The following is a 27,790-nucleotide window of genomic DNA, read 5'->3' as shown; positions in this document are numbered from 1 at the left end:
TGTATTTAAAAACGCAGAGAGAGAGAGAGTATTTTTGTTTTGAGTGCATGTAGTACTCGTCATGTCCACAGGTTGGAGTCTGTGTATCACCAGGACCGTAAGGCTTGTCCAGACAGTGGCAACTAAACAAGGATTTGAAGCTTATCTAACCCCTGCCAAGCCAGACAGCTCTAAGTCTTCTCAGCATAATCCAATTCTACATAATTAATGATAACGTCTAAATTAGCTGTCTCTGTTGCTTCTTCATATTTCTAAATATATGGGTGTTTAAAACATTGTTATGATTTATTTCCAAAATTATCAGAATTTTTTTTTAAATATCTGTGAAGTGGCTTTTGCTTCGGACTGTACTTGGCAAGTGTCAACAAATGAGAGTATTTATAGAAATCCACAGGGTTTCAGACTGGGGTTAGCCAGAGCACTAGAGAAGCTCACAGTATTCGGAGTGTGACAGCCAACATTTTTACTCTGTGGCAGACAAACAGGAAAGGCGTGCTGTGCAGATTGCCATAGATGTCCTATGATGTTTGAACCACTTCATAACACAGCGAATAGCAAAAGCCCAAAAGGTCATTTGTTGTCAGTACATTAAAAGAGAAAACTTACACTGAATCAAGGATCTTCCGACTTTTTCATCTACAATAAGTGGACAAAACTCCACTGTTAAGTCTGCGGTGCTTCTATATTCATTTGTCTTGGTTGGTCACGCTGTGTTACAGCACCCATAACAACAGCGGCTCCAGCATCCAAAGATGCACTTAGTGAACTTTCAACCCTCCACTTGTGAACACAGACTTTCAACTGGCCGGGATGATTATGCTGCATCGTGGGACCCGCTTGCACCACAAGCAACGTGGAAAGCATGAAAAATTCATGGCCTATAAGATATTCATAATGGATTTCACATAGGAGCTTCACATAACGTTTGGTGCACACGGGCTCATGTTCATTATTTAGTGCAGTAAAGAAAAACACAACATTAGCAAATCTGATGTAACTCTCAATATGAGCTAATTGTGATCTTAGGTATTTGAAAAATCCTTTCCTTCTAATGTTCCAGTTTGACTTTGTTGAAAAAGGGGTTTGGTCAATTTTGCAGTTCATTGCAGCCCTCATTAACTGCAGGGCAGTGCTGCATCCCCATTTCTAGCAAATGTATTATATAAATGAGGGATATTATAATAAAAAAGAGATACAAACGTGAGTCTTCTAATGATTAGCTAAAAGACAATACACAGTTTTATTATACTTAAATACATAATTCTCTAAGTAAAAGGCTCCTAAGTTATTTTACATTTCATACAGATATTTGCAGTGTTTACAGTAGCAAAACTCTGTAAATATATTTGTCTCATGTATATACAAGTATATAATTGCAGATTGAATAATAACAGTTACAAACAAAGGGGTTAAATAAGAAGCGAGTGTGACAGAACAGTGAACAAGTGTCCTTTGGCCTGTGGTCCGTGTTTTAACTTCATGATGATTCTCGGGATGTCAGGACTGCAAGACACAAAAATAAGTGGGGATGATGATCCCTTTGTTTGCAAAACACAGGAAAGACCTGGCTCAGAATGACAAACACATATCTAACATAACAAGTTCGTTACTTTACCCGTACAGACTAACAATGAGAAGTATGTTGAATATAAAGCAGAGAGCAGCTGCATAATCCCAGAAAGAAAACACCACGATGCAGTGAGACGAGAGGGCACACGTCGCTTTGACCTGTCACCAACACTGAGATAACAAGATGCTGAGCACTATGATACCACAAATACTGATTTAGGTGATTTGTGTCGTCAAATACTTTTAACAGCTATAAAGATGAGGGTAAAAATGAAAACAACATCATACTTTCTTTGCTAGATGTTTCTTAGTAGACCATCCTAAAGCTACAGGACCACTAAGGTACAATGCAAGTCATGACAGGTCAAATGTCAGAAATGTCAAGACAGCGTCCAAAATGATGGAAAAGAAATATCTGTCTGCAGGCCGTGGCCGAGTGGCAGAAAACAGAAAACCAACCAAAAACTATTACTTCCAGTGTTGGCGAGCAGCGTAAAGAGAGAACAAACATGTTCAGGTACAGTTTGGAAGAAACGAAACAAAAGGACTGGTCGTCTGTACACAGCCACCGACGTGTGTGCAAACGAGGGCCAAGGCTTCACACAGGGAGAGAACGGGGCAGTGCAATGCATGTTACATTTTGCAGAGCCCTCTGTGAAAAGGCTCTTGGTCTTTGGAAGTCAGGCGGCACCAAAGTACAAGGCATTGTATAGATATACAGTGGCTGAACAGTGGCTTCAGAAAGTATTCAGGACATTCCCAGGTACCGTGGTTCCCACCAGAGGGAACGTGTGATGATCTGTTGGGATGAACTAGGAATAAACTACTCAAATCCAGTTGCAAAGCTGTCACAGTAGCATAAAGTGCTGAAATAAATACCCAGTGTTATTATGGGTGTTAATAGATACAGTTTTAGTAGTATTTAGAATTAAATCTATAACATTAGGGTCTGAATAGTTTGTGAATCCACTGTAAATATTAGCTATAGAAAAAAGGCAAACTCAAATGACGCTGATCTCACATCGGTCTAAGTCACAGTATAAAAACATAGGGCTACATTCAGAACGTCTGCTGCAGTAATTCCCAGTGCGATTGATGCATTGCATGGAGATACAGTGAAAAAGCAACCGCTGGCAGACAATTCTTGACCCGAGGCTGTTACAGAGGGGGGAATTGGGACGACGTTCCCAAACGCATTCAGAGGATAAGAAAAGCAGCAACTGTTATGACTGTTATCCAGATGCAAACAGTGAGAGGGGGAGGACAAGAGAGCATATCAAAGGAGGGAAAGCCCCGCGGAGTTAAAGCAAACAGGGGTATGAATAGGAGGGGATGTGGAAGATTAAATTGACTGGGGGGAGTTAGGAACAGGGATCAGCAGAGGACTGAGAGTTAGGCACAGAGGAGAAGTGGTCCAGCCTCAGGAGATAAAGACAAGGGAGCAGGCTGAGGAGTAGCGGGGACATCCGGCATACCCAGCAGCAAAAACAGCAGCCGTAGCCTTAAACCAAACCAGGATCAGGGGACGGGGAGGGGAGGGGAGCAGAGCAGGGTGGAGGTGGGAAGCGGCAGGATCTCACACATACACACCCTCGGGGTTGAGACTGGACACTAGAGGGTTTTGCAGGTTGCGCGGATGCCCCAGGAACTGTTTGGCAGTCGGCCGAGGGGGCGATTCCACTGGAGTCACGCTGCGACCTGAGAGACGGAGAGGGAAGTGGATGCACATCAACACTTCTTAACAGCCTATAAGGCTTCGGCGGCCGCTGTTGTTTCCTTACTTCCGTTCTTGTATCCATCTTGCAGCAGGTGTGTTAGATCTAACTGCTCCAGTTGCTCCTGAAGCTCGGTGCGTGAGTGGGTGTGTGCCGGCAGGACCCCCGTCTGCTGGATGAACTGCTGCAGGTTGCACTGCCTCAGCTCCTTATTCAGCTCCTCCATCATGTCCTGTTGGTCCTGAAAAATAAAAAAAGAAGTGAAAACCCAGTCAGCAATTATGTGTCTGTGCAGGCAGAAGTGGGTCGAGCTAAATATGTAATATATATATATTTATAATACAGTAATGTTTGATTTTGCGGGTTTGCTGATTTTGCTGTATTACCAGATTCTCGCCACAAGAGGGCAGCAGAGTTCACATGTCTAATCTGAAGGCACATGTGGATACTATTAATCAACTATTATCAGCTGCAACAAATCATCCAAGTTGCACAACAACAAGTTTCTAATTCCATCAGGTTCCAGCACTATGAGGCACAGTTACCCATGCACACTGTGTTCATCAGATAAGAAGTTCAGAGACCCTCCATGAAGACACTGTGTCTCCACAGCAGCATCAGCAGGAGCTCCGGTCTCATCATCACCAGCGGCCTTCGCTGAGTGGCACCACGCGTGCCTCTACAGCACCGTGCTCCCAGCTCCTGTCAACTGTGGCCAGTGTAAAACTTGTCATTTACAGCAAATGGAGGCATCTTTTATCTTCAGGCCAATTACGGCCTGGGTGGCGAAATGCCTCCGCGGTTGCAATCGCATCATGAACACTTAGAGCCCACGGTTACATGTTGTGACACGGCGGTGGGAGCCATCCTGGCAGGTGAGAGAACAATAAAAGCTCAACGCTCCTTCTGCAGCAGGTGGTTTTCTGTATAATTGGCAAATTGATCGTGACTCAACCTTTGTAGGTCCCACCAACTATAGAATCCGTTGGGCAGGTCCCCACGAGAAGCTTATTATTATTTTTTATGACACAAACATCCACAACTCTGCATCAAACTACAATAAAAAGAGGAATTTAATTAGGTTCCCTCCCCTGGCAGGCGCTCCTCTGCCTAAGCTCCATGAAGTGGATTTCAAAGTCTTCATTTGGATTATGAAGTAACCGAAGTTGCAATTAGACCTGGGTTCGTTTTTTATTGACACAACTGCATCTATGACAACTACCACAACTAAGTAAACAGCTACACCACAAACTATAACTGGGAGATCCAATAAAAGGGGCTTTTGTTCTACAAATCATAACTCTTTAATCTTGGTTTCCAAGCACAGGGAACAAGAATATGATGCCCTGCCAATTTACAGTAATATAAACAGAGTCAGACAGTAACTACGTGTTTCAGAGCAGAAAGCGAGACGATACCTGCCAAACTAGTCCAGCCACGCTTAAATAGCTCATAAGACAATGGGGTAGGTGACGAGAACATAACACAGAAGTAATTGAAGAAATCATTATGACGTCAGCGATATAATGTCAAGAGAATGAATAATGAAGAGCTGATCCACACCCATCAAACAGTCGAAGCTTAATGGCGTCTTTCCTCACCTTCAGCAGAGACTCTGCCTTCCCCAGAGCCGCCACCGTCTCTGACAGCTGCTGCTCCAGCTCGGTCCCCTGTCTCTCCTGGCTCTGGAGCTGCGCCTTCACCGCCTCGAGGGGCTCCTCGGGCTTGCCGGCCTTCACCTCCGCCTGGCTCTCCCGCTGGATCTCCTGCTCCAGCTGGGCGGAGCGCACCGAGAACTCGTGGAGCCGCCGCCCGCACTCGTCCAGCTTCGCGTGCAGCTCCCCCAGCTTCCTCCTCATGGCGCGCTCGCTCTCCGCCTCGGCTTGAAGCTCGCTCTCCCAGTGCTGCTCGTGGGCGAGCTCCGCCTGGTTCCTCCAAATTGCCTGCTCCAGGGCGCCCATCTCTTCCTGCAAACGGGCATCGGAGACTGGCGAGGGACAGGGAGATGGGTAGGAGCGCTCCCAGGTCCTCGACTCCTTCTCAAGGGTTTCCAACTGGGCCTCCATGGAGCTTAGCTTCTCCTGTTGTTGAAGGACCTTCCGAAAGACCTCTTCTTTGGATGGGCCCATGGATGGGGAGGGAGAGAAGGGTGACGCATGAGGTGAAACAGGGCTAGGGGAGGAGGAGGGGGAGACTCTCAGGTCTGAGGAGTCCAGAGGAGACCTATTAAACTGTTTAACTTTGGTTCTAGGGGAGGTGGATGGTCCCAGGTTAAAGGTGAGCGCCTTCTTAGGCTTGCATTTTAAAGGCCCGGGCTCAGGATGCTTTGGCAAAGGTGGGGGGGTCGATCTGTCCGGTTTTGAGCCAGGTCCGTCGCTGCTGCTCGGGCCAGTGCGGCGGAGGAAGAACTGAACTTCACCTCCATGTTGGCCTAACTTAGCCAGAGACTCCAGAGGCTTCTCTGTGGCCAGCAGCTGCCTCTCTGTGTCCCTAAGACGCTGGATCAGAACATAACGGCCTGTCTGACCTGGGGAGAGAGACAGAGACACAGAGTGAATGCAAAAGAACACAATATAAACCACAAAAACGGGATAAATTAAGCTGAATGTATATAAGTCAAACGTGTTAATGTGCTACTTAAGGTTTTTTTTTCTCAACTGAAATTAAAGCAGCAGCTTATCTTCTCCCACCGGTTCCACACAAGTAACGCCTATTGAACAAATGACATCAGACATATTATGGCGACGCTGATACCTTTAAATCTCTGCCTCCGAGGATTGGAACACAAGGCTGCCGCGCGCGACGAGCACAACGCGCAAAAAAAAAAAAATGTTCAAATAAACCAAAGTTTCCACAAGGACCTTGAAATTAGGACAAACCCTCCCTAATGACTTGGCAGGCAGCTCACTCATGGAAGGAGGAGAGTGCTAAATCTGGAGTTATGCTGTTCAACGCTGCAGCAGCGTGTGGCTCGAATAAAGCCGTAGGACTCGGGGCCGGATAGCCGGCTTAAAGCCGAGCGGACCCCCCGACGGACGCAATTTGGGTCGGCGGCGAATGGAAAGGTGAGCGCCGAGCAGGGCCGCTGCAACGTGGGCATCAATTTCCCCTTTAGCGGGACGGTTATCTGGCTGCCTGAGGCCTTTCGATCAACTGTTAAGCAGATAATGCGAAAGTACCTCGGGTGATGATTTGAGTTATTCCAGGGCTACTCACCGATGGCCTGCGCCAGAGCTATGACCACATCCTGGCAGGACGTCTCCTCAGACAGGCCGCACACCACCCGCACCACCCCGTCCACCCACACTTTGAGCTCCATCTGGGACCGGGCAGAGTGAATGGGTAAGATGGTCTTCAAAGCGAATCACTTCAGCCTGGCTTGACTCAGGTCAACGCTGCATGGCACTGACTCTGTGAGAGAGAGGGGAAGAAAAGAGGTTAGGGAATGATGGGACATGATGAGTCCTTGGGGTAACATTGAAAACAAAATGTCACGGCTCCAAGTGCGTATTGGACGTCACAACGCAACGTATGACAAAATTATATTCTAACCTTATCAGAAAACTCTAAAAGTTCCCACAGACCCTCCCGAAACAACCCCTGAACAAATGTCAACATCACCAGCCGTTGTTTGGTAGGGCTCCTAGTGGTCGGATGGAGCCGCATCGGTATCTCGTGGACCTGGGAGCATAAATGCCAATCTGTAACCCAATTAAACGCTCGGCTGCCCTCCTTCAAAGGCGTTACGATAGCTCACCACCGGGGGGAACGGACGGGGAAAGTGGAGCAACTCAAGTGTGCCCACGTTGGGGAGAGGGCACAAATACACAGGAACGCAGCGGGAGAGGCGTGCACGTGTCTGAGCCTCTCGGTGTGATCCACCTCGACGGGACCCAGAACCGGGCCTCGGCAGACTTCAGAGAGCGCAGCAGCAGGCGGCCCAGCAGCAGGTTGAGCCTAAATGACTATCGCTGCATCGGCCCCGGTCTCGTAACCCCCTGCCTCCCTGTACTTTCACAACTGAGCTTCAAAACAAGGTAATAAAACACCGCAGAGCTCATGAAAGGCGAAGCGCCTCGGGCCGCCGTAGGATGATCAGCAGAACTTGGCAACTTTGTAGCCGAGGCGGGTAGGAGGCAACTTTTCACCCAGAGTCAGGCAGATGGTGTTCTCTTTCTGTCAGTGCTCAATGGGAGGCGTTTAACACCGAACCCCACCATTATCTTGCCCCCATTCAGTGGCTGGCTCTGCTCCACCGGCTGCCTATAGGGAGCTGCTCTGGAGGAATGCACTGACTTCATCCGCCAGCCGGGAGAATTCCATGCTTTTCTCAACAAAGCACCCCCCCCCTCCCCCCACCGCTACGCCACCGACCCGCGCGGCCGGCGCTCCCCGGACGCTTGGACGCCGAACACAGACGCGGTCGGGGGGCAACGGCTACAACAACAAGTGCGGCCATGAGACATGGCTGATCTGAGCGAGGTGACTTCATCGTGGAGGGGAACCTGTTTTGAAATGGGAGCGCTTATCAAAATCAAACTCCTGAAATTCCAACGCAGCAAATAGTATTACCCTGACGGGGCACAGAGTGTCCCGTGAGGCAAAACATAATTCATTTGAGCAGGTTTGAGCATTTGCTTTAGCTCTAAGGCTTTTTTCCCCCCAAACAGAAGGGGTGAAAAGTCTTTACCTTACAGCCCGAAACCAAACGTTCCTCTATGAAATAGAACACACCTTGGAGTAAGCTGAAAAACTGTTAGCACGTTAGCCCTGCTTCACCAGAATCAATGTGGTTTACACACTAACAAACTTGCACACAGCTCCCAACTCGAAGGGGTTTGGATCTTTCCAGGTTTTGTATATACCGTAACAATCACATTAAACCAGGGACCCAAACGCACAAACATCTCCCAGCTATGAATGTCACTCTCCCATGATGCTTAGTTCTCGTCCCTCCCGGCTGGTGAAATGTGATAATCTGCACTAACAGGAAACAAACAGGCCTGCGAGTCTCAGGTTGCCGTCTGTGCTCGGTGCGTCACCGAGCCGCAGCAGCCCTGGGAGGCAGACATCCGGCCGACCCAGCTCCTTCTGGAGTACAGTACCGCGTCGGTTCCCGCTGAAGAGCAGATGAAGGAGACGCTCCGTCGACAAGCGTTCCCGGATTATGAAACGGACCCACCGCTGTGGGAGATTTACATAATGTTATAAACAGGAAAATGTTTCAGGAGGGAGAGGACAACATGCAAATTCTGTGGTCGAACATAAAGTGTTCAGTCACTACGACGCCACCGCCGACGGGGCTCCACACCTCCAAACCCCACCCTGTGACCACCGGTCACCTCCCCCTGCCCCCTGAAAAAGAAACCCCGGCTCCTATTTCCACGGGCGCTCCACCCGCCCAAACAACACAGGACACGCAGTTTCAGCTGAAACTCTGAGCTCTGCCTTGTCATCGTGTTTTTTTTGTACCAAGAAAGAAATCAAGAACATGTACAAGTACTTTGGGGGTAATCAGCTGACTGAAGCAATCAGGGATCCTATCGGCTGAACGGGACAAAGAAAACAGACCAGTCATGCTACTATATAAGATGAAGGGGATGGAAAGACACTGTGAGGAAGACGGGCCGTGAGCAAATGGAGAGAAATGTTGAGAGAATGAGGAAAAAGGACGGGTGGAGAAAAGAGCAGTGACTGGAGCCATGTGCGATTCCATCATCAGTCACCCATCCAGCTAACCCGCTTTGCATCTTTCATCGCCCTGTCTGTGGCCCTGTCTCTCCACCGTAACGGCCCCCGTGCTCCTGTGTGAATTCAACTCCGGGCAGAAGCGCTTAGCGTCAGCGCCGCCGCCGCCGCAGAGGCCGCCGACGCGGCCCGTCCGGGTGCCACGGCGCGTGAGCATCAGTGTCGAGCTGCGAACTGATCGGCCTTTTCCCGGACAACACCCCCCCCACGACTGAGTAAAACAAACCTCAATGAAGAAAGTCTGCAAGAGAACATTCATTGGTAAAATTTGATTTAGTTACGATTCAAATTTTAGACACGCCTCAACCTTCAAGTTCCTTAGAAAAAGCCTCAGCCACTCACTTCTCTCCATGAGCACTATCGGAAAGCACGCGTTGAAAAAAATTAAAGGTTATTAACGTACTGCAGCTCGCCAACACCTGAGCCCTGGGGCTACGCGAACCGCCTGCTCACTGGGCGTGTAGCGCGTTCGCAGGAAGCGCACAGCCGTTGGGCGGCGGTCAAGGGTCGGGCCTGCGTCGCACACGTTCGTGTGTGAGCCTGTGCGCGTCGGCTCGTAAACGCCGACGCCATCTTGGGCGCTATCTTTACGAGCGCACGCTCTGACCTCGAAGCGAGTCCCGTCCTATCTCTGCCGCAGCACCGGTCCAAGGAGCAGCGCCGGGGGTAAAGGGCAGCGTGTGCATCACACACTGGCCCAGATCAGAGCAACACAGATACACAAAAACAAATAAAGGCTGGGTATCGGTGTCAGCGGAGAAAATATGCCCCCGGCCCAACGGCTAAAGGGCACATAATGGGTCAGACGTCACTGGCGGAGGACAATGAACAGCGGCTGGAGCGTCTCCAGCCTCTGTGCCACTCAGCCCCAGGTTGGCAGAGATACACGAGCACTCAAAGAGCCAGTAACACGCTGGCACGGAGCAGCCTGCTCTCATCTGGGCAGCAGAGACACCATTGTTCTGCCGGATCCACACTCAGCAGACGGCGCTGCCTTCTTTGTGGCCCCCGGCGTCTCCGGGTTGCGTGGCGTGTTGCGCCACGCCGGCTTTTACTGCCATTCTGCTGCATTCACCATGTCGCCACCGATAAAACCAATAGAAGCCTAAACAGATAGTTTTGTCCGCCCTCCTGTTTTGCATTCTTTACTCCTCCTCCTCCCTCGTTTTCTAGTCCTTAAAGAGAGATTAGTTTATGTCCTCAAAGACCGGAGAGACTGAAAACACACAAGTCCAAAATGTGCCTGTAGTGTTGGAGCAGCACAATAATTATTCATAATGGCAGAAAATGATTCCTTTGCTTCAGCAATTAGAAGCGACTCTCTGCGGAGATCTAAAGGATCGCATGGGTTCTCTCAGACGCTTCTTCACCCCACAGCACTGCAGGTTCTGAAGTCTAACGCCAGCTTGCATACACCAGATATTAAAAAAGTTATCACACACTCTCTTTCCACTCTCTTTCCAAGCTGCTGGAGCTTTTCAACATTCTGAGCACCACTTCAATTTGGACAGAACTATCCAGGTGACGCTAGGAGCAACCAACCGGGTCAAACAGCCACGATCATCATTATTTACAGTGAGCAAGCTTCTGCTGTCAAAAGGCCCACGGCTCAGGAAACCTAAGGCGGTTTATAATTTATTACAAATTCATCAGTGTTTTTCACAATTTAATAATAAAGTATTTGAAGTATTTCTAAAGGTAGAACCTGCCTGTGCAGGCTAGAACAGCCGTAGCCTTTCAGACCTTGATCCGCTCGTCTTTCTAACGCCTCCATCAGATGCCATTAACTCCCAGAGCGCTTCCAACCACATGTAGAGCCAGCGGCGCTCCGCCGCCTGCACCCGGAGAGCAGGGAGTGGTCCGCTTGACACGCGAGGATCGTCGGGCGATATTAAAACCCAGCAATCTTCCCGGCGTGGACACACCTCTCACGCAGGACGTCGTTTGCTTTGATGGTGTACAGCAAAGCCAATAAAGCGCAGGAAAAATAAAAAAGTCACAGCTGTGGGATTTAAGTTTGTGTAGGAGGCGTTGGAGCATCAAGCCGCGGCCTGTTGGCTTTGTACTACCATGCATGCACTACTGTGTGAAACCCGGGGTTGTGTGTGTGTGTTTTTGTCTGTGCAAGCAAAAACACATTTAGAGGCGCTTTGAAAGTAAAAGTGTGCATTTTATCGCCAGTGACTATGATCGCTGCTGCCTCGCCGAGGAGGGCCAGGCTGCGCTACGCTCTCCAGACCCCGCCTGTTAATTAGCCTTGAACGGTTGCCTGGCTGCCGCTAACGGAGCCGAACCCAAGCTCCAGCACACCTGATGAATAATACATATTTTCACACAACATTAATTTGGCAAATACTTCTCAGAACAAAGTCCAAGTTCTCGCGACCGAATAGCTCTTGGAAAATGGCCCCACGTCCGTCTCTGTCTCTGCTCTATTGACATGCTAATGACGCCGCGTAGAGGGATCGGGATCGGCGCTAATAAGCTTTTGTCGTCCCGCTCGCACACAGGGATGCGTCGCTGCAGCCCTCGGCCCTCTCTATTACAATGATTGCTCCGTCCAAGTGTGAAATCTCGATGAGAGAGGATCGTCCCATTCGTTAATACACCGGACACCTTTGGCTCCGAATCAAGGTCAAATACGTCCAGTGTTGTTCGGCGTTCACCAAGGAGCTCAAAATTCCACCTCACCTGGATGAACGTGCTAATGCTGCCACGTCTGCAGACATGCAAGCTGCACGCGATGTCTGATGAGGAAGGGTTTAAACATTAAAGGCCATTACTGAGGCTGATGCCGGTTTGACATGGACATCCAGTCTGGCCGTCACCTGTGGTTGTCACTACCGCTACCGTCACACTGTGTAAAAACAGCACTTAGTGTGAAATCCCAGTCATCGTGAATCATGAGCACTGACACGGACAGATGGTGGAGCTGAACCATAGAAAAGAGGGAAATGGAAAAAAATACCCGTTTTCAATGAAACTTAAGCAGGTACATTCCTGAGTATGTGACCCCGGTAGTTTACACAGGCCTGGCCTCAATCAAACACTACTACGCTATTCATCTCATCCAGTGGAAGACTTACGCATACCTGACTTGGCAGCGGCCCTTCGCTTGTTTGAGTCAACCAAGTACAGTACATTACACACAATGAAATTTGTTTGCGATGACTCACGGATCCGCCCACGGAGCGGGCAGGTAGCACTGGGAATGATAATGTGGGATTACGCTCTGCCCGTCGGAGGCCGGGGCGGTGCGGGCCTCCGCCGAGGGTTCGGCCGGGGGTGAGCGCCGGCTGCCTGCAGGCTGAGCCCCGCGAGAACAGCAGAGCTCATTGTCGGGGCGAGCGAGGAAGGGAGGCTCTCAGAGTGCTGATGGGCACCCATGTGTAATTATATAGCCCCGGCCTGACTCAGCAGTACTTCCCAGGGAAGGAGGACATCACTCTGTTCCCAGCCAACTCTGGCACAGCGTGAGTTGATAGCGAAGGCATATAGGATGAGCAATGAGTCCGTACAACCAGGCGGAGACAACACCATCACAAAGCCAGAATAATACGTCACTGTATGCGAGCACAGACGGGCCGACTCGAACCAGGCGCTTTATTTTGGACCGAAGCGCACTAATTTTAAAAGATGCAATTTACGCAGCACGTACGGCTATGGATTCAAGGAAGTGTCAAATTACCATCACTTGCTATTTATAGTGTGTCTTATTTTGGCATACGTGCTGTAATACCCTTTCGCTTGGTGGGTCCGGGCACCAATCGCTGGAAAGCTGGGAACGACGCAGACTCCAGTGTCACAGGTTTGAAGCTGAAGTCATTAGTAATTTAAAAGTTGCTTCCATGTCTGCTGATATCAATTATTCACTCCTGTTTTGTGTTCCACTTTTTTGTCACCTTCCAAAGCACAGTTTAAAATAAAGAGGCTACAATGTATATTAGTTTTGATCATGCAATAAGAAAGTAAATGCAAAGCCGCTCAACAATTGGAATTAAAGCCACTTCCTGCTGGTTAAATTCCTCCGCGCTGCAGAGGTACTGCAGGAGGCTTTTTCCAGCCAGTGACTGAGACTCATGTTAGTCTTTCATCATACTTTAAATTCATGCAATTGATGATGCAATACACACTTGCCAGGGAATATTGCCATTGGTATCTTTTCCCTGGGCATGCTAAAGTGTGGCTGCAAAGAGAAGTGGCGCACCAGGGAGCTCACAGCCCTGTGAAATACAGGGGACTTAAATCTATTCTTCAATTAGGCAGCTTTCAATCCGGGAAAAGAGCAGGTTCACATTCCTGCGCTGGGCTGAAATGGTAACATTACAGCAACAACACACGACTCCGGCACAAAGAAAACACAGCCCATCTGCTGAGTTATTGGTTTTGCAGATGAAAATGAAGGAATCCACCTGGTTTCCTGCTGCAGTAAGACATCAATCTCAGGCCACACACATGCAATAAGGGCAGTTCACAAACCTCCTACCGGGGCTAATGCAACCTGTTCTCTGCTGTATTCCATCACATTTGGCTTAGAAACTGAAATTAGGAGTTGCTGGCTGTGACATTGTAGCAGGAAGTTTGAGAGAAAGCCACCGGCCGGACGCGGCGACGCATTCCTCCACGGCCGAGCCCGGGCTGCTATGCAAAGCATCTCTTCTCACACCCTCCATGTGTTTACCGACGGAGTTCAAATTTACCTTGCACTTGGAGAGAAGCATACATGTCAACACGGAGGGAAATGGATCCAGAAGAGTTTGTACGTGCAGATCTCTGCGTAACGTACGGCAGCAAAAAGGAAGCATCAAGGTTATCAGACCGACGGGGCATGTGCTGCCAGCTTTGGGTTCCTGCTGTGATAAACTGTGCTACGGGGTAAATCTGCATCTTAGTCCAGACAGTACAGAAAATAGCCAGCTCTAAAACGATGCACCCGTGTAAATCAACAGAAAGGGTGGGATCCCTTCGTGTTTCACAAGGATCACAAAGTTCAGGGTGGGCCTCTCCGTGGGAACTGATTTATAGCATGATGGGGAGGTGTCGCACATAACTGTCCCTCTCCCTGTCATTACTGTGTGGATGAGAAAACACCAGGGTGAACGCTTGCCTTTACGCCCGCACCCACGGTTCAATACTAAAAAGGCCGCTGTTGTGGAGTTTACACGCAGTAGGCGATAGGTAAGAGTTAGGGCCGAGAGCCAGGAAGCGACAGCATCTCCATATGTAAAACCCGGAACAGCTCACGTGGCACCAGGTTTCGTTCCGCCCACGGTTCTGTGGCTGCTCTTGAATCACGGCCTCGGCCCGACTCGCGTGTTGCATCTTCAAAACCACAGGAAAGTGCGCAACCTGACACCTACAATGTGTCTTATCTGTTCATCGCCACGGATGAAATGAGTATCTGTTTTGCTTTGTCGCTCAGTCATGGGAATCAAGCTGGTGTGGGCTGGAAATCTAAGCAAGCATAAGGTGGCGACTGGGACACCTGGTCTAAAGTTTACGCTCCACAACAAACCTGCAAACATAAACATTCTGAACATTTACGATTGCAGTTTCCCCCTAGAAGGATGGAATTCGTAGTTTCAGGGTCTGGTCAGGTTTGTTCGGTAAAAAGTTTTCCTTGCCCCCCCCTCACCTTTATCTATTGGTGCGTCTCAAATGCTACATTTTTTATTTTTGGAAATCAACGCAAGTTCCTTCCTGCTCATCGATTTGTGTTTGTGTGCACCAGCAGATGGCATCTACCCATGAGCAACATGTGCTTGTTTTGCTTCGAATATGCTTGATCACGCACATCTATAATCAATGACAGGTCCAGCATCAAGCCTCTCAGCGTGAGGGATGGCTCTGTCAGATCCACTCTCTACCCTCCTCTCCTGCTTTTTGATTTAGTATCTGGGAGCCCCAAGGCAGATCTTTTCTGGGGTTTTTTATGAGTGTCTTGACCCCCCCCCTTCAAGGACCCCTGTCCTGGGCCCTTGGCGGAGGCACCGTGTTATTTACTGTTCAGAGAGCTCTGTGTGCAGAGAGTCAACACATTATGGCTGGTTGAACAAGGGAGCAACCTGCTGCTCACACACAAACACGCTCACCGAGTCACATGAGCGTCCCAAGGGGTTGGTAGAGAAGTTTCCTGCGCTACCGTCACCACACACGGTTAGAACTGGGAGACAAACAGACACAGACATCCATAGCCCCAGCAACCAGACCCTGCTAGTCGCGTCAAACATTTACAGCAGAATATGAAATGTGAAGCTATGAGTTTGATGACTTGACAGAGCAAACACCCATGAAGGGCTACAGGAAGTTCACACTGACAGGATGTGACAGGACCCCCTCAGGTGAACTTTATGCTGGACTAACTTGGAGAACATGACCTCAGGTGGACCGGGCTCTGAGAGAGCAGGTCGCCTAATTCAACATAAGACTAAAATGATTTGGATAGATTAGGAGATTCAAGAACTTTCATGCATTCACCTGAATCCTCTTTTCAACTTTCAACCACGAGGATCATTTTTTTCCCAACCCCCCTATTGGATTCAGACTTCCAGCAAAGTGCACAAAGTTCTACAGCACAGATGCCTTTTGACACACGTAAAAGCGGCGAAATTCCTCCTGCTAATCCCTCCTTCCTCCCAGTAATTATAGCCTCGCAGCTGACAAACTACAGGTCTGCTGTGTTTGTCTTCGGCTCCGCGGATACAACAGGTGAAGTAAAGCCTGTGTACTCTGGGCTGGATGCCAGTGTTTTACTGATTGTGCTAGCCAAGTACATGTTACCCTTCCTGGTGCAGGACAAAAAAAAACGCCTGGTGAGCGAAGGAGACCTTGTACAACGCGCTGAGCTCATCGCAAACAACGATAAAGTAAATGTGCCCCTTCGTGCAATCTGGAGGAACAACAAAAGTTTGCCACAGTAAACTTGGTGAGGGGTGATTCGTCTAGAAGAGTACAGATGATTTGACGAATTGAAATCGGGGGTTGACTTTGGGCTGGAAATGAGGGGTGTCAGGGAGGATGAGGGAGCGGGGTGTGAGGCGTGTGAATGTGATGCAAAGAGGAGCAGATCAATCTTTTATCACTGCAGTGTGCTTTCATCCCTAATGGATCCGACATGAGCAGAGCGCAGCACTACCTTCCGTCACATTGCACAGGCTGGGGAAGGACGCACGGAAAGAACAAGAGGGAGCGGGGGGGGGGGTTGTCCGCGGAGCAACACATGGCAAAGAATAGAAGCTACAGAGAGAGAGAGAGAGGTTCAAACCACCTCCTCAAAAACCATCCCAGCGACCCGAACATGCAAACATATTATTTCACTGTCATGCTGTCTTAGCATTTCCAATTACCTCTGGCCCTGAGAGCATCTGCAGGAGTTGGGAGACATTCCTGATAAGGATGGCATGAAATTAAGTTACTTCCCAGCATGAAGAATGAGTCTGAAAATTCCCATCAAGAGTCCCTGGAGATGTCTCGCTGTGCAAAGGGGTGGACTTTCTTCCCGTGCCACGCGAGCCAGGCGGCAGACAGACAGACAGACAGGCCGACAGACAGACAGACAGACAGGCCGACAGACAGACAGACAGACAGACAGACAGACAGACAGACAGACAGACAGACAGACAGACAGACAGGCCGACAGGCAGGCAGGCAGGCAGGCAGGCAGGCAGGCAGGCAGGCAGGCAGGCAGACAGACAGACAGACAGACAGACAGACAGACAGACAGACAGACAAGCCGACAGACGGACAAAAAGACACTTCTAATGGGAGGAGGAGGAGAGGGAGAGTCCATCTGTGTAGTCGTGCAGCAAAAAGGCTGTAGAAATAACAGTACAGAGAACAAGGCGCGTCGACTCTCTGAGGACGCTGTTCCCTCCATGCTCACAGCCTCATTCATGTCACAGAAAATGAGCAATATCCAGGCAACGAGAGAGAGAGACACACACACAAAGAGAGAAGCTGGGAGTAAAGAAGTACGAACTAAAGGCTGGAAAGAAAAAGCTCAAACTTCTGAGCGCTCGCTCATGACGCTGTAATGAGGTCTAAACTTTAGATACGACGCAATCCCCGCCGCCGTGTGTTACATCCTCACCCGCTGCTCTGTCCACTTGCAGCACAAGCAAATACTGCCAAACTATTATGCGTGTTTCACCAAGTGGAGCTAATTAAAAACATGCACACTTTCATTGCAGCCTTGAACTTTGCAGAGTCCGCATCTGCAGCGGATAAAATGAAAGGTCACCTGGGACTTATATATTAGAACAAGGACGTGTAGGTACATGAGAAACACAAGTACATTAAATCCAAGCTATGATACGTGCATGAGTCCAATTGGCTACTTCCCCTGCATCCATCTACGCTGACATTATCTCCACACAACCAAGTGCACAATCAAACACAGATAACACACGAGGTGTGTCTGTGTTCCTCACGCTGTCACTCAAGGTAGAAAAATAATCACTTCCTGTGGGGGTGGTGTTGGACAGGACTCCAATCAATGGCCCTGATTGGATAACGAGCGCAGCCTGCTAATGAGCTCCTATCCCACTATCTGACACACACCGAACCAGGGAACGGTAGGTGGAACGCCGGCCGCGCATGAGGATGAGTCAGTGCCGGAACCAGCGGGCGCGCTGCACTTGCTATTTGCAATGGGCAGCACGTCAACGGTTAACAGCACCGAGCACGAGCGAGCTGAACTCTGTCCGTAGCCGCTACAAATTAATCTTTAATCCTAAGGTGGTAAAAAAAAAAAAAAAAAAAAAAAAAAAAAGGAGCTGCCTGTGAGACGAGGAGACGGGGACAGCCTGCGCTGGTTTCACCGTTCCCACAGAAGTCACATGTACACAGAGTTCAAACACACACACACACACACACACACACACACACACACACACACACACACACACACGGAACACAAATGCTCAAAGAGTGAAGTTTCAGCCAGACAGGTTTGGGTCCTTTGTCTCACAACAGGAACACCTGAGTCCTGGGTCTAGTGTCAACAGGTACACGCTGCATAAAGTACACCATATACTTCATACTTCACAGGAAAGCGACAACGTACAGCAAAGACACAGACATCTGGCTTAAGAGAAACTTCCCGACACGGACGAACCAAACCATAGAGCCGGCGACTCCGAAAGTCCCGAGACTCACCAGCTCCGGCTGAGACGAGCTCCTCCGCGTTTAATTTCCTCTCGTCTTCCCCCGCGTCTGTCAGGGAAATCCTCCACTTCTCGCAGAGCGGCCGAGCCGGTTGTGCCGCTGGTGTGTGTGTGTGTGTGTGTGTGTGTGTGTGAGGCAGCGGCCGTGCATGTATGTGTGTGTGTGTGTGTGAAGAGTCCGGCAGAGGTCGGAGGCAGCCAGACGTGGTCGGAGAGGATGTCGCGACGCGTCCCCGCTCCCGATTGCTGCCTCAGGAATGCACTTCTCCTGGGTGTCCTTCCCACAGCCAAGATCTGAGACGCTGTGGAGTTCTCGCTTTCGCTCTCTCTCTCTCTCTCTCCACCGTCTCTCTGTCTACACCCCTCCTCCTCCTCCTCTCTGTGTCTCAGCCACACTGAAACGCACCCTCCCTGTCAGTCCGCTCTCTCTCTCTCTCTCCCCACCCTTCCGCGCTGCACTGACAGATCTGGTTCCTCCCCTTTTTCAGGTACTTGAAAGTGTGTGTGGGTTTTTTTTTCAGCTTGACTGTTCTCTTTTTGCGTGAATTACTTCAATTACATTTTGCTCTGTGCATCAGTGGCATGAGAGTAAGAGAGCGAGTCTGATGTAAGAACAGATTTGACTGGAAGCCCTTTGCATGCACGTGTATTTAAATATGTATTTACAGTGTTTGTTGGATCTATAACCTGAGGCATTAAACATCCTCCTGCCAGCCTCCGGTCACATGAACAGCTGATTACACAAATGAGGCCGTCAGGTGATTTTCTCTTCCTTTTCCGGGAATGAGGTCATAGTCCGGCAGGCCAGGTACAGTACAACTATGTGTGTGTGTGTGTGTGTGTGTGTGTGTGTGTTTCCTCTGAAACAAGTTCTGAACCGCGTCGCCGTTTCCACAGCCCCCTTCTTTGCACTAAGTCAGGCTGAGGGGCGGCCACGCAGCCTGAATGGGACCCAGCTCCTCTTTGAATGGCTCTACACTCTCTATCCCCACATTTACATAAAGCCATATGCTGACCCAGTAGTGACCCTCCTGCCAAGTAGATATATAACACAACAAAGGGATTTTAATCAATAATTTAGATGTAAATGCTACTCTGTAATCATAGGTAAAGCCTGCTTGACTGAACAACCTGAGGAGACAGTACCTATTGCAAAATATGTTTTTTATGAAGATTCTCGACAACTGGGGTTCTCAATTTCTACATATCACTTTTTCTGATTCGACATACATATATATTCCAAGAATGTGACTATTGTGAAACTACAATAACAAGCTTTCAGTAGAGCTGTATAATATATAACATGAGTCACTCATATGCACTACATGACCTGGTAGAGCAAACAGTATCTAAGATGATAATGTCAGTCATCGTAGCACAGGGAACAACAACAAAAGGGTCCAAATGCACTTCAGACGCCCTGCAACACAAACATTGATCTGTTCTGGATAGAACCAGTACAGATGTGGAAGTGGAATTGCACAATTCAGCAGCAGCGACCTCCAACAATACCAGCTCCGTTCTTGTGCTTTCTTTGCGCTCCGTCATCAGACTGGATTCCAAACAGACTAATGAGGCCGCGCGGCCCCGGCGCCTAATAACCAGTGTGCACATTGTATAGAGCGGGCGTTCCAAAAATAGATGACTTAGATTAATTGCATTAATTTGATGAATTGAATCATGCAAACAAAAGGAACGCGGTGAAGAAACGCTGCGGCTTTTTGGCCCGGCTGAGTCACGGAGCCCCGCAGAGGGTCGCATCACATCTGCGCCAACGCTCTCGCTGTTCTGCCCACGAAGCAAAGCTTTTGGCACATCTAAGAGCTGCGTTTCGGGACGAATCACTTAAACTGCACACTGGAATAAAAGTGGAACACGGGCTCCTGAGGTATTGCTGAGACGCTAAGGACCCTAGAGAGCAAAAGCTGAGGTGAGTACACTTTATGTCCACCATCAGACCCACACGAGTTTCACACAAGAAAAAGCAGCGAGTCCTTCTCGCTGGTTTGAGAGGGAGACAACAAGGCTTGTGGGCTGTGGTATTGTAATGAGATACGGTGGATTATCAGTCCAAAGCCTCCCAGACCCCGCTGACACCTTCCAGGCATTCCTCAGTGCACCTCCCACTGCTGCGCCTCCCTCGGCCCACCCTCCAGCGTCCAGCCCTCACACATCATCCCTCTTCCTCAGTGTGACTCAAACATTCTTGCAACCCCCCCCCCCCCCACCTCCATCTCAGAGCCTCCCCCTGCATTCAGCAAAGCGGCGAAACAAAACAAAAGGCCCGGGAAACTTCCAATGCTGCATTTGGAGAAAACCAAAAACCATATTTTAAAGCGTATAATTCGCCGTCGCGCCACTAAAAGCTGAAAGCGCTCCTCCGCCCGTCAACGCCGCCGGTTTCTCGCACTCAGTCGCGAGTTCGCGCCGGCGACGGGTATAAATTTGCGGGGAGAGGGCGGCGGGCCGGTCGTAACTCAGCGCAGGAGGAGACAAGAAGATAGGTCTCAGCCTGAGAAACAGACTAGTTGTGCCTGGCACTAGTTCAATAGGCTCCGGCGAGAGGAGCGCAGAGAGGCCAATACACGCTGATAGTGTCTTTGTTGGCCATTATTCACCGGCCATGAATAGAATTAAGCTGCTGCTACGCCTCGTTCCTTCCCATCTCCCCCCGGCTGACGCCCCCGGCCTCTTCCCCCTATTTATTCAACCTTTGACTAGAACAGCCTTTAGCAGGTGGACCACAAGTTGCCCAAGACTAAAACAAATGAATTGAATGAAATAAGAGTAAAAATCTATAAATAGCGACTGGACTTTTGTTGACTTTGATTTTCATACTCATGGCAACGCGAGGTGGTGGAGTCCTGCTGTGTTTGTGCCAAACATGTCTAAGTATAGCGCCGCTGTCTCATTATGGTCAGGCCGAACTGTTGCGCCAGTAGCGCAGCTCCGAGGGGCGTTTCATCATGACAGGAGCGACGCCGCTCACCAGCAAAACAGAATTGCACTGCCGTGATGAAAATACAGCACGGCCCACGCCAAAAAAGCAGACAAGGACTTTTGTTCTCTTCCCCGAAACCTGGCTCAGAACATGATGTGTGCTCGAGAGTTCTTCCCCTTTTTATATTTAAACCAGTCCAGTCCGATCAGACGGGTTAGTTAGCCCCACTCAAAAACAATAAAAATATATTTGAGATTAAATCAATGTGTGGAATTGTCATTTTATTGCTTTTGAGTAACCGTGTTACTCAGGATTCGCTGAAGCATTTGCCTAAAAGTCAAAAAGCCTTGTTTCCTTCCTTCACCTGTTCAGTTTCTTTCCATCCTGCTGTCGACTCGGCCTCCGTCTCTCGAGATAAACCTGCATTAGTGTCACACTGCGCTGCTCAGTGTTGTTCCTATCAGTAAATGCAAATAAGCTGCAGCCAGCCAGACTGGCACTGGGAGAGCGGGGAGCAAAACACCCATGACTTCTCACTCAACACAACCCAAAGTCGCCTTGTTATCGCTTCACTTCTTCCCGTGTCTCTCGCGTGCAGTGACGACCAGCGAGCTAAGAAAAGCAGAAGAAGAAGAAGCATTTGCTCTTCAGCCCCGGAATTCATTGGTTAATGAATGGAGGCAACCACAAACAAAGACAAAGTGAGTGTATTGGGACAAACTATTGGCCTGCATTGGTGCGTCCACTGCTGGTGATCACGGTGGACAGGGAACGCGGGTTAACGACGGGGAAGCTATTGGGTCGGTGCAGGTCAGAGGTCACGGGTGAATAAAAGCTTTGTAAATCCCAGAGAGAGAGAGCGAGAGAGCGAGCGAGCGAGCCGGAGGCCTCCGGATGCCGTCCTCTCTCACTGACACTCAGTCTCGTCTGTTTACACCTTCTCCTACGTGCCTCGACTCGTCCACTTTGTCGAACAACGCTCCTTTACATCCGTTTGTCAAACCTCCCCGTCGTCGCTTTGATTCATTCGTTCTCTTCACTGACCGAATTGCCTCCCCCCCACCTCACTTTTCCATCCCCGCTCATTGAAATACTGTTTACGCCGCTGGTTCATCCCTCTGAGGGGAAAGCGCCGGCCAAACACCTGCAGGAACAACGGCATTTAAAAGCTTTCGCTGCATCTTTCCCTGTCATCTCTGTCGTGGTGCGGCTTTGCTGGATCAAAGCAGCACCGCAGCCGTGTTGTGGCAAGAAAGTCCTTCCTAGAGCTGCAATCGGGCTCTGGAAGTGCACACACACACACAGAGGAATGCACGCGCACGCACTGAGACGCGGCGACACCGATGCATAATGGAGTTAGCGCCTTCTAATCACACCATTCTCTGCAATTTTAGTTTGAAGCAGAGGATAAACGCAAAAAAAAACCGGATTCATCAGAACTTCAAGTGCCGACGCTTAAAGACATGTTGAATTTTGAAGAGCCGCCATCACCATCTTCATCCAGGTGGTGGACGGTTTGAGTGCGTGCTGGAGTGGGCATGTGCATGACACTGAATTGATGGCGCTAATGCGGGTCTTCGCGTGTGTGTAGTCCAGATTACTAATCAGCGCTTAGACAAAGGCCATATGTGAGCAAGCCGTCGCTCCCACTCGCCTCCCACTCGCTGCCCATCGAGCGTCTGGGCCGGGTCAGCGGCGACACCGCGGCAGGTCCGTGAGGCCTTAGCGCCAGTTTCCTCCCGGTTGCATCAGCTCTGCGTTTCCCAGCCTGCGGATCGATCACACCTGCTCCAGCCCCGCTCCGTCCCATTCATTCAGAACCTGTTCAATGCCCTTTTCCAGCCTTACAGCGGCTTATCTTGCCTGATGTTAATAGAAGGAGGGATCTCAACCAACATGTGTCCGGAGACGCCAGACCTTTCACCTGCCTGAGGTGGTCCAGGGCCAAGCTCCTTGCAGAAGTGGTTTGATTGTTTACAAAGTAACAAACACTCAGGAAATAGATATTCATCTGAACGATTAATATGCTGGAGTCATACAAACAACAAGCACCAGTGAACCTTTTTAACATGGACAAGTACCTTATTGTAAATACGACTCAGTCGCTTCTGCCTCTGGCCGTGTGTTTTTGGTGTGTGTGTTATGTTGGTGTGTGTGTGAGGTCAAGTGTCAGCAAACAGATGCTCACGTGTGCGCGCGTGTGCACAGAGGCTCCTCCAGGTCATCAGATAAAGTGCACCTGAGGGGGGGCGATGCTACTTTACATCGTTGCCATGGTAACCACAAGCAGAAGGGACCACCTGGTCGGCGGAGCCCGGCAAAGGGTGGGGGGTGGATGGGGTACCACATCAGGACAACAACCCTGCTCACAGAGCGGCCCTATTTCCAGACACAATCCACGTTGTGTCCGCGCCACGGCTGCTGCATCTTTCATGGAACGTGCAGAAGAATGAAGCCCGCTGTACGGCTCGCGTTACGGCAGAGGCATAGCTTTGACCCGTCTCGTCCTTGTGGCTCCCACGTGGATTGAGTCATAGTGCAGCCTGGTATTTAGAAAGCCTGATCAAGCGTGTTTACACAAAACACATGCACGAAACAGTGACGCTCTCTGGGTCTGCTGGAGGTTCCTTCCTCTATAGAGAGGGAGTATGTATGTATACACATATATATATATATATATATACTATTTAGTGATTAGTTCCATTTAAAGCCTGCATTATGTGGGATATGTTGGCTGGTAAACCTTGTAAAGTGCCTTAAAACAACCTTTGGGTGTTAAATGACTATATACAGTATAAATAAACGTGAACGGAATTGAATTGTGCCCACAACTTACATTCTTTCAAAGTCACAATGATTCATCGCAGGCTAATAACATTTCATTGTGTCATATCCTGCTGCAGCTCGATGCAAGCACACTTATTTTCCTAAGCGTGTCACATGCTGCTCCTGCTCCCATGGCAACGATACAACTGATAAGAGCATCTGTCAAACACTTAGTCATTGTTTAATCAATGACTAATCTTTCCTGGAGTTTCTGTGCACTTGATACGATTCCCACACTTGTGAAACAGGTTAAGCCGTATGTTCGACTAGGAAAGAATTAATAGCAACCACAACAGGGCAAACAGGACAGCTCCACTCGCTCACCTTTAGCAATCGTGTGTGTGTGTGTGTGTGTGTGTGTGTGTGTGTGTGTGTGTGTGTGTGTGTGTGTGTGTGTGTGTGTGTGTGTGTGTGTGTGTGTGTGTGTGTGTGTGTGTGCGTGTGTGTGCGCTACCTGATCCACCACGCAGCCCCGCGGAAGAGACCGAGCGACAGAAAAGAAAAACAGGCTCGGAGCAAGACCGGAGGGGGAGGAGGGAGCTGCGGAGACAAGTGAAGTGGTGCCGCCGGTCCCCATCACCCGGGAAACCAGTGCTCTTTCAAAGAAAACTCAGCCAATGGAAAACACCGGCAATTGTGTTCAGACAAAAAGTCACATGACTGTCCACACACCACTCCCTGTGCACAGAGTGGGGAAAAAAAGACGAATGGCTATCGGGGCCGGACGGTGGTGATAAAGAGGAGTCCGGGAAAAGGAAAAGGGATGAAGAGCAAAATAGAGAGTGGTTTAGAGTTTGAGTTGAGTCACAGAGACAGGGAACTGGTCACCAACCTACAGTAAATGACTCCTGACACACTCATCTACTTTCATATTAGTATATAATTTAAGAGCTACACAACACCGAGCACTGGTTCTGATGAACGATAAAACGCTGTCCGGTGACTTCAGAGGATTCTGCTCAAACATGAGGACGCGCCATTCGTCTGGTCCTGTTGCTGCTGCGTGGACATTCCTGGGTGTTTTTTAAAAGCCCCGACCGCAAATGCAAATAAGCTGGTCACGTGCCAGTCACAGCAGAGCGCCATGAAAATAACTACGGGGAAGCGAAGCACAAGCCCAGCCACTCCAGTGCAAATAATATCATCGTCAAGGGGGTCAGAAGTGATGAAGACGTGCTGTGGGCATCAGTGGAGACGGCGAAACATCTGTTAATCAGATGCTCCGTGCGACATCGTCTACGCCAAGTGTTTGAAGGCGAGCGCCGGGGCTGCATCCCGAACCGTTTAACCTACAAACATCCTCAGACGCCAGAGCTCAGGGTCCAATTATATATCACCTGCAAAAAGCACTGGTGCAGAAATCAATTTTCAGGCTGATTAATCTGATTTTGACATCAGCACGTGACAGAAGCGACATCAGGGAGTTCAGAAGCGCGAGGTTTATATGCACCCTAACAGCAGGCTTCAAATTCGGGATCCCTGAAGAATCATGTTTCACTGGCACCAGCACAGGGCAGTAAACTAAATTATAGAGAAGAGGTCCGATGTAAATACCAGAAGAGCAGAACAGACAGATAGTCTGCAAGTGCTACACAGCGGGTTTATTGCTCAGTCTGAAATTACACGTCTATCACTTTCCCGGCACCGCGCTGCACACTTGAGCACAATCATCTGCCTTGTAACGCGGCGCCTCAGCGCCAGCAAAATCCCCCCGCTGCAGCCGCGGCGGGCGGGCCTCGTTATCAGGGAAGCGTTCACCTGGCGAGAAGGGGTCCGTATACACACATATGAGGTCCCAAAGCATCACCCACGTCAAGGTGAGGGAAACGGGGCGCACAGGACCGAAAGCTGGAGCTCCGCAGCATTGTTTGTACAGAAGGGAACCAATGGGAGCCGTTTGCCACAGAACAGAACAACCTGAACGGAACTGAACTCTGGGACGTAAAGTCATATTTTGGCCAATCACTGCCGTGAAGTTAGAGAAAAGGGAAGAAAATGACAAGTACAGGAGAAGTGGGGCTGAAAGGGAGCGAACAGCGGGCGAGAAGCAGAGGAAGTATAAGAAAACAATAAAGGGAAGAGATCGGTTTTGATTTGACCATTCCTAAAACGGAGTGACAAAATAAACGTCACAGGCCACTTGTTCTGGTGAGTGTTAAATGATGTCGGTACAACGGAGGTCATAACGCAGTAATTTAACGACAGATATTGGTGGTGGTGATGACATTTCAGTATCGTTCAGCAAGTTGGATCAAACAATGCATTAAAGGTAGCAAATAGCGGCACGATACGAACCGAGCCCGATGACGAAACACGAACTCAGCGCGACGAGGAAAGTTTTGCGTCCTCTGCATCGTCCGCATCAAACAGCGGCAGGTGCAGCGCCGCATTTACGCCAACGCACTGACGATCTCACGTCACTCTGTCAGAAAAGCGAACCCCAACATTAACAGTGAACAACTTACGAGTGATTAACAGGTCGCTGTGGGTCCGAGGCGCAGCGGTGTACTTCAGCCTCTAGACGCGCCGGCGAGAATCTGTCCAGAAAATAGTAACACCGGTTTCCGGTCGGCACTTTCACAGTAAAAGCAGAAATACGGGGTGAAGTCAGGGTTACGGTTCGCAACACTGAAACTAAAGGTTTAAATGTTGAAAAAGACATTTTTTAATCTGAACATCTGATCACAGTAGGTGACCAGGTGGATTTACCGGATCTTCCTGACCATGGCTGAATGGACCCAGTCCCAGACCCTCTGAGGATCAACAAAGTTCACATCACCTTCTTGTATATTCATAATCTGACCACACGAAGTGACAATCGATCGAGTTATAGATTTTTTTTATTGTAGATTTTCGTTAGATTTTAATGTTTTAACGCCAGTAAAAGTAGCAAAATGAATGTCAACCACAGAGGCCACCGCAAGAAAAATATTAGTGCCGAAATGGAGAGAATGTTCAACAGGTTACAGCCTGTATGTAGATGAGGAGGAACTGCCGCAGGCGGAAGGTTTTAAATGCTTCTGAATTTCTTACATCAAAAAACATGTATTTTTCATTTCATTAAAAGAAAACATGTATTTTTTAAAATGTAAAATATAAAAAAGGATAAATCATTTATGTGTGGACAGTTATTCATGTCAAAATGAGATATAAACATACAAATATTATAATATTATTAAAAACAAAAAGAGTATGGTACAGATTAAAAAATGTTTCTGCCAAAATTGTATCTGTGTAAGCAGAAAGATTGTTAAACAACAATAGCATGTTTTTTAAACAAATGGTAACAGTTTATGTATTATAAACATCTTCATCATATTTGCAAGATAAGTGATCACCTGAACCACCTGAGTTACCTGGACCTTACTAACAACAGGTCATTCCCCTTGTCTTCTGCACCGCACATGACTTTGGTAGAGAACAAGTGTAAAATGCAGCATTGGCTGTGATAACATAGGGAACAATGAGCCAGAAGTCTGACTTAAGCAAAGCTTTCACAGCCTTCATCACCAACAAAACCATGGGTGAATGCTACAGTGAATCAGTACTGATACTAAAATTCAAATTTTACACAAAGACGTTTACAATCACCTGTAAACATAGAGCCTGGACATGCAGGTTTGTCATCCGACTTGTTGGGGAAAGGATAAACTTAATTTAGAAAGCTATAAATACAAAGCAGCATTTGTGACTAAATGCATGCCTGCTGTTTACTATTATGGACTCCGTGTCTGCCTTGGGTTGTAAAAGCGTCAACACAAAGTGAGTTATGCAGACTAAATATCGTGCCGTGAATGAAACGTGCCCTCGAGCAGGATCCTATGGCC

General features: G+C 48.9%; 1 protein-coding gene and 1 long non-coding RNA gene across 4 annotated transcripts; one reads left to right on the top strand and one right to left on the bottom strand.

The window, feature by feature from the left end:
- Positions 1-1,216: 1,216 nt before the first annotated feature.
- On the bottom strand, positions 1,217-26,544 carry rassf7a (Ras association domain family member 7a). 2 transcript variants are annotated; one of them, XM_029153996.3, is made up of 6 exons: positions 26,429-26,544; positions 6,501-6,695; positions 4,886-5,811; positions 3,351-3,525; positions 3,160-3,267; positions 1,217-1,503 (listed from the first exon to the last, which is right to left on the bottom strand). In XM_029153996.3, exons 2-6 carry the CDS (start codon positions 6,601-6,603, stop codon positions 1,478-1,480), a joined length of 1,338 nt encoding a protein of 445 aa, XP_029009829.1. In that variant the 5' UTR covers positions 6,604-6,695; positions 26,429-26,544; the 3' UTR covers positions 1,217-1,477. The 2 variants fall into 2 exon arrangements, with proteins under 2 accessions (XP_029009829.1, XP_029009828.1); XM_029153995.3 differs by lacking the exon at positions 26,429-26,544 and adding an exon at positions 18,189-18,629.
- LOC129604211 (uncharacterized) lies at positions 25,639-27,076 on the top strand. Of its 2 annotated transcripts, none has more exons than XR_008694905.1 (2): positions 25,639-25,780; positions 26,652-27,076. It is a non-coding gene; the product is annotated as an uncharacterized LOC129604211 (long non-coding RNA). The 2 variants fall into 2 exon arrangements; XR_008694904.1 differs by lacking the exon at positions 25,639-25,780 and adding an exon at positions 25,970-26,111.
- The last annotated feature ends 714 nt before the right edge of the window (positions 27,077-27,790 follow it).

Source organism: Betta splendens, chromosome 6, assembly GCF_900634795.4.
Source record: "Betta splendens chromosome 6, fBetSpl5.4, whole genome shotgun sequence".
NCBI lineage: Eukaryota > Metazoa > Chordata > Actinopteri > Anabantiformes > Osphronemidae > Betta > Betta splendens.
Note: the sequence above shows the minus strand (reverse complement) of the source record. Positions and strands in the feature narration are given on the sequence as shown.

Bases quoted from the DNA above. Each gene is read 5' to 3' on its own strand.
- rassf7a (XM_029153996.3), bottom strand. From the start codon at position 6,603: ATGGAGCTCAAAGTGTGGGTGGACGGGGTGGTGCGGGTGGTGTGCGGC. The intron at 3,526-4,885 runs GTGAGGAAAGAC...TTTATTTTTCAG, and splicing joins AGGCAGAGTCTCTGCTGAAG to GACCAACAGGACATGATGGA. The intron at 3,268-3,350 runs GTAAGGAAACAA...TCCGTCTCTCAG, and splicing joins AGATGGATACAAGAACGGAA to GTCGCAGCGTGACTCCAGTG.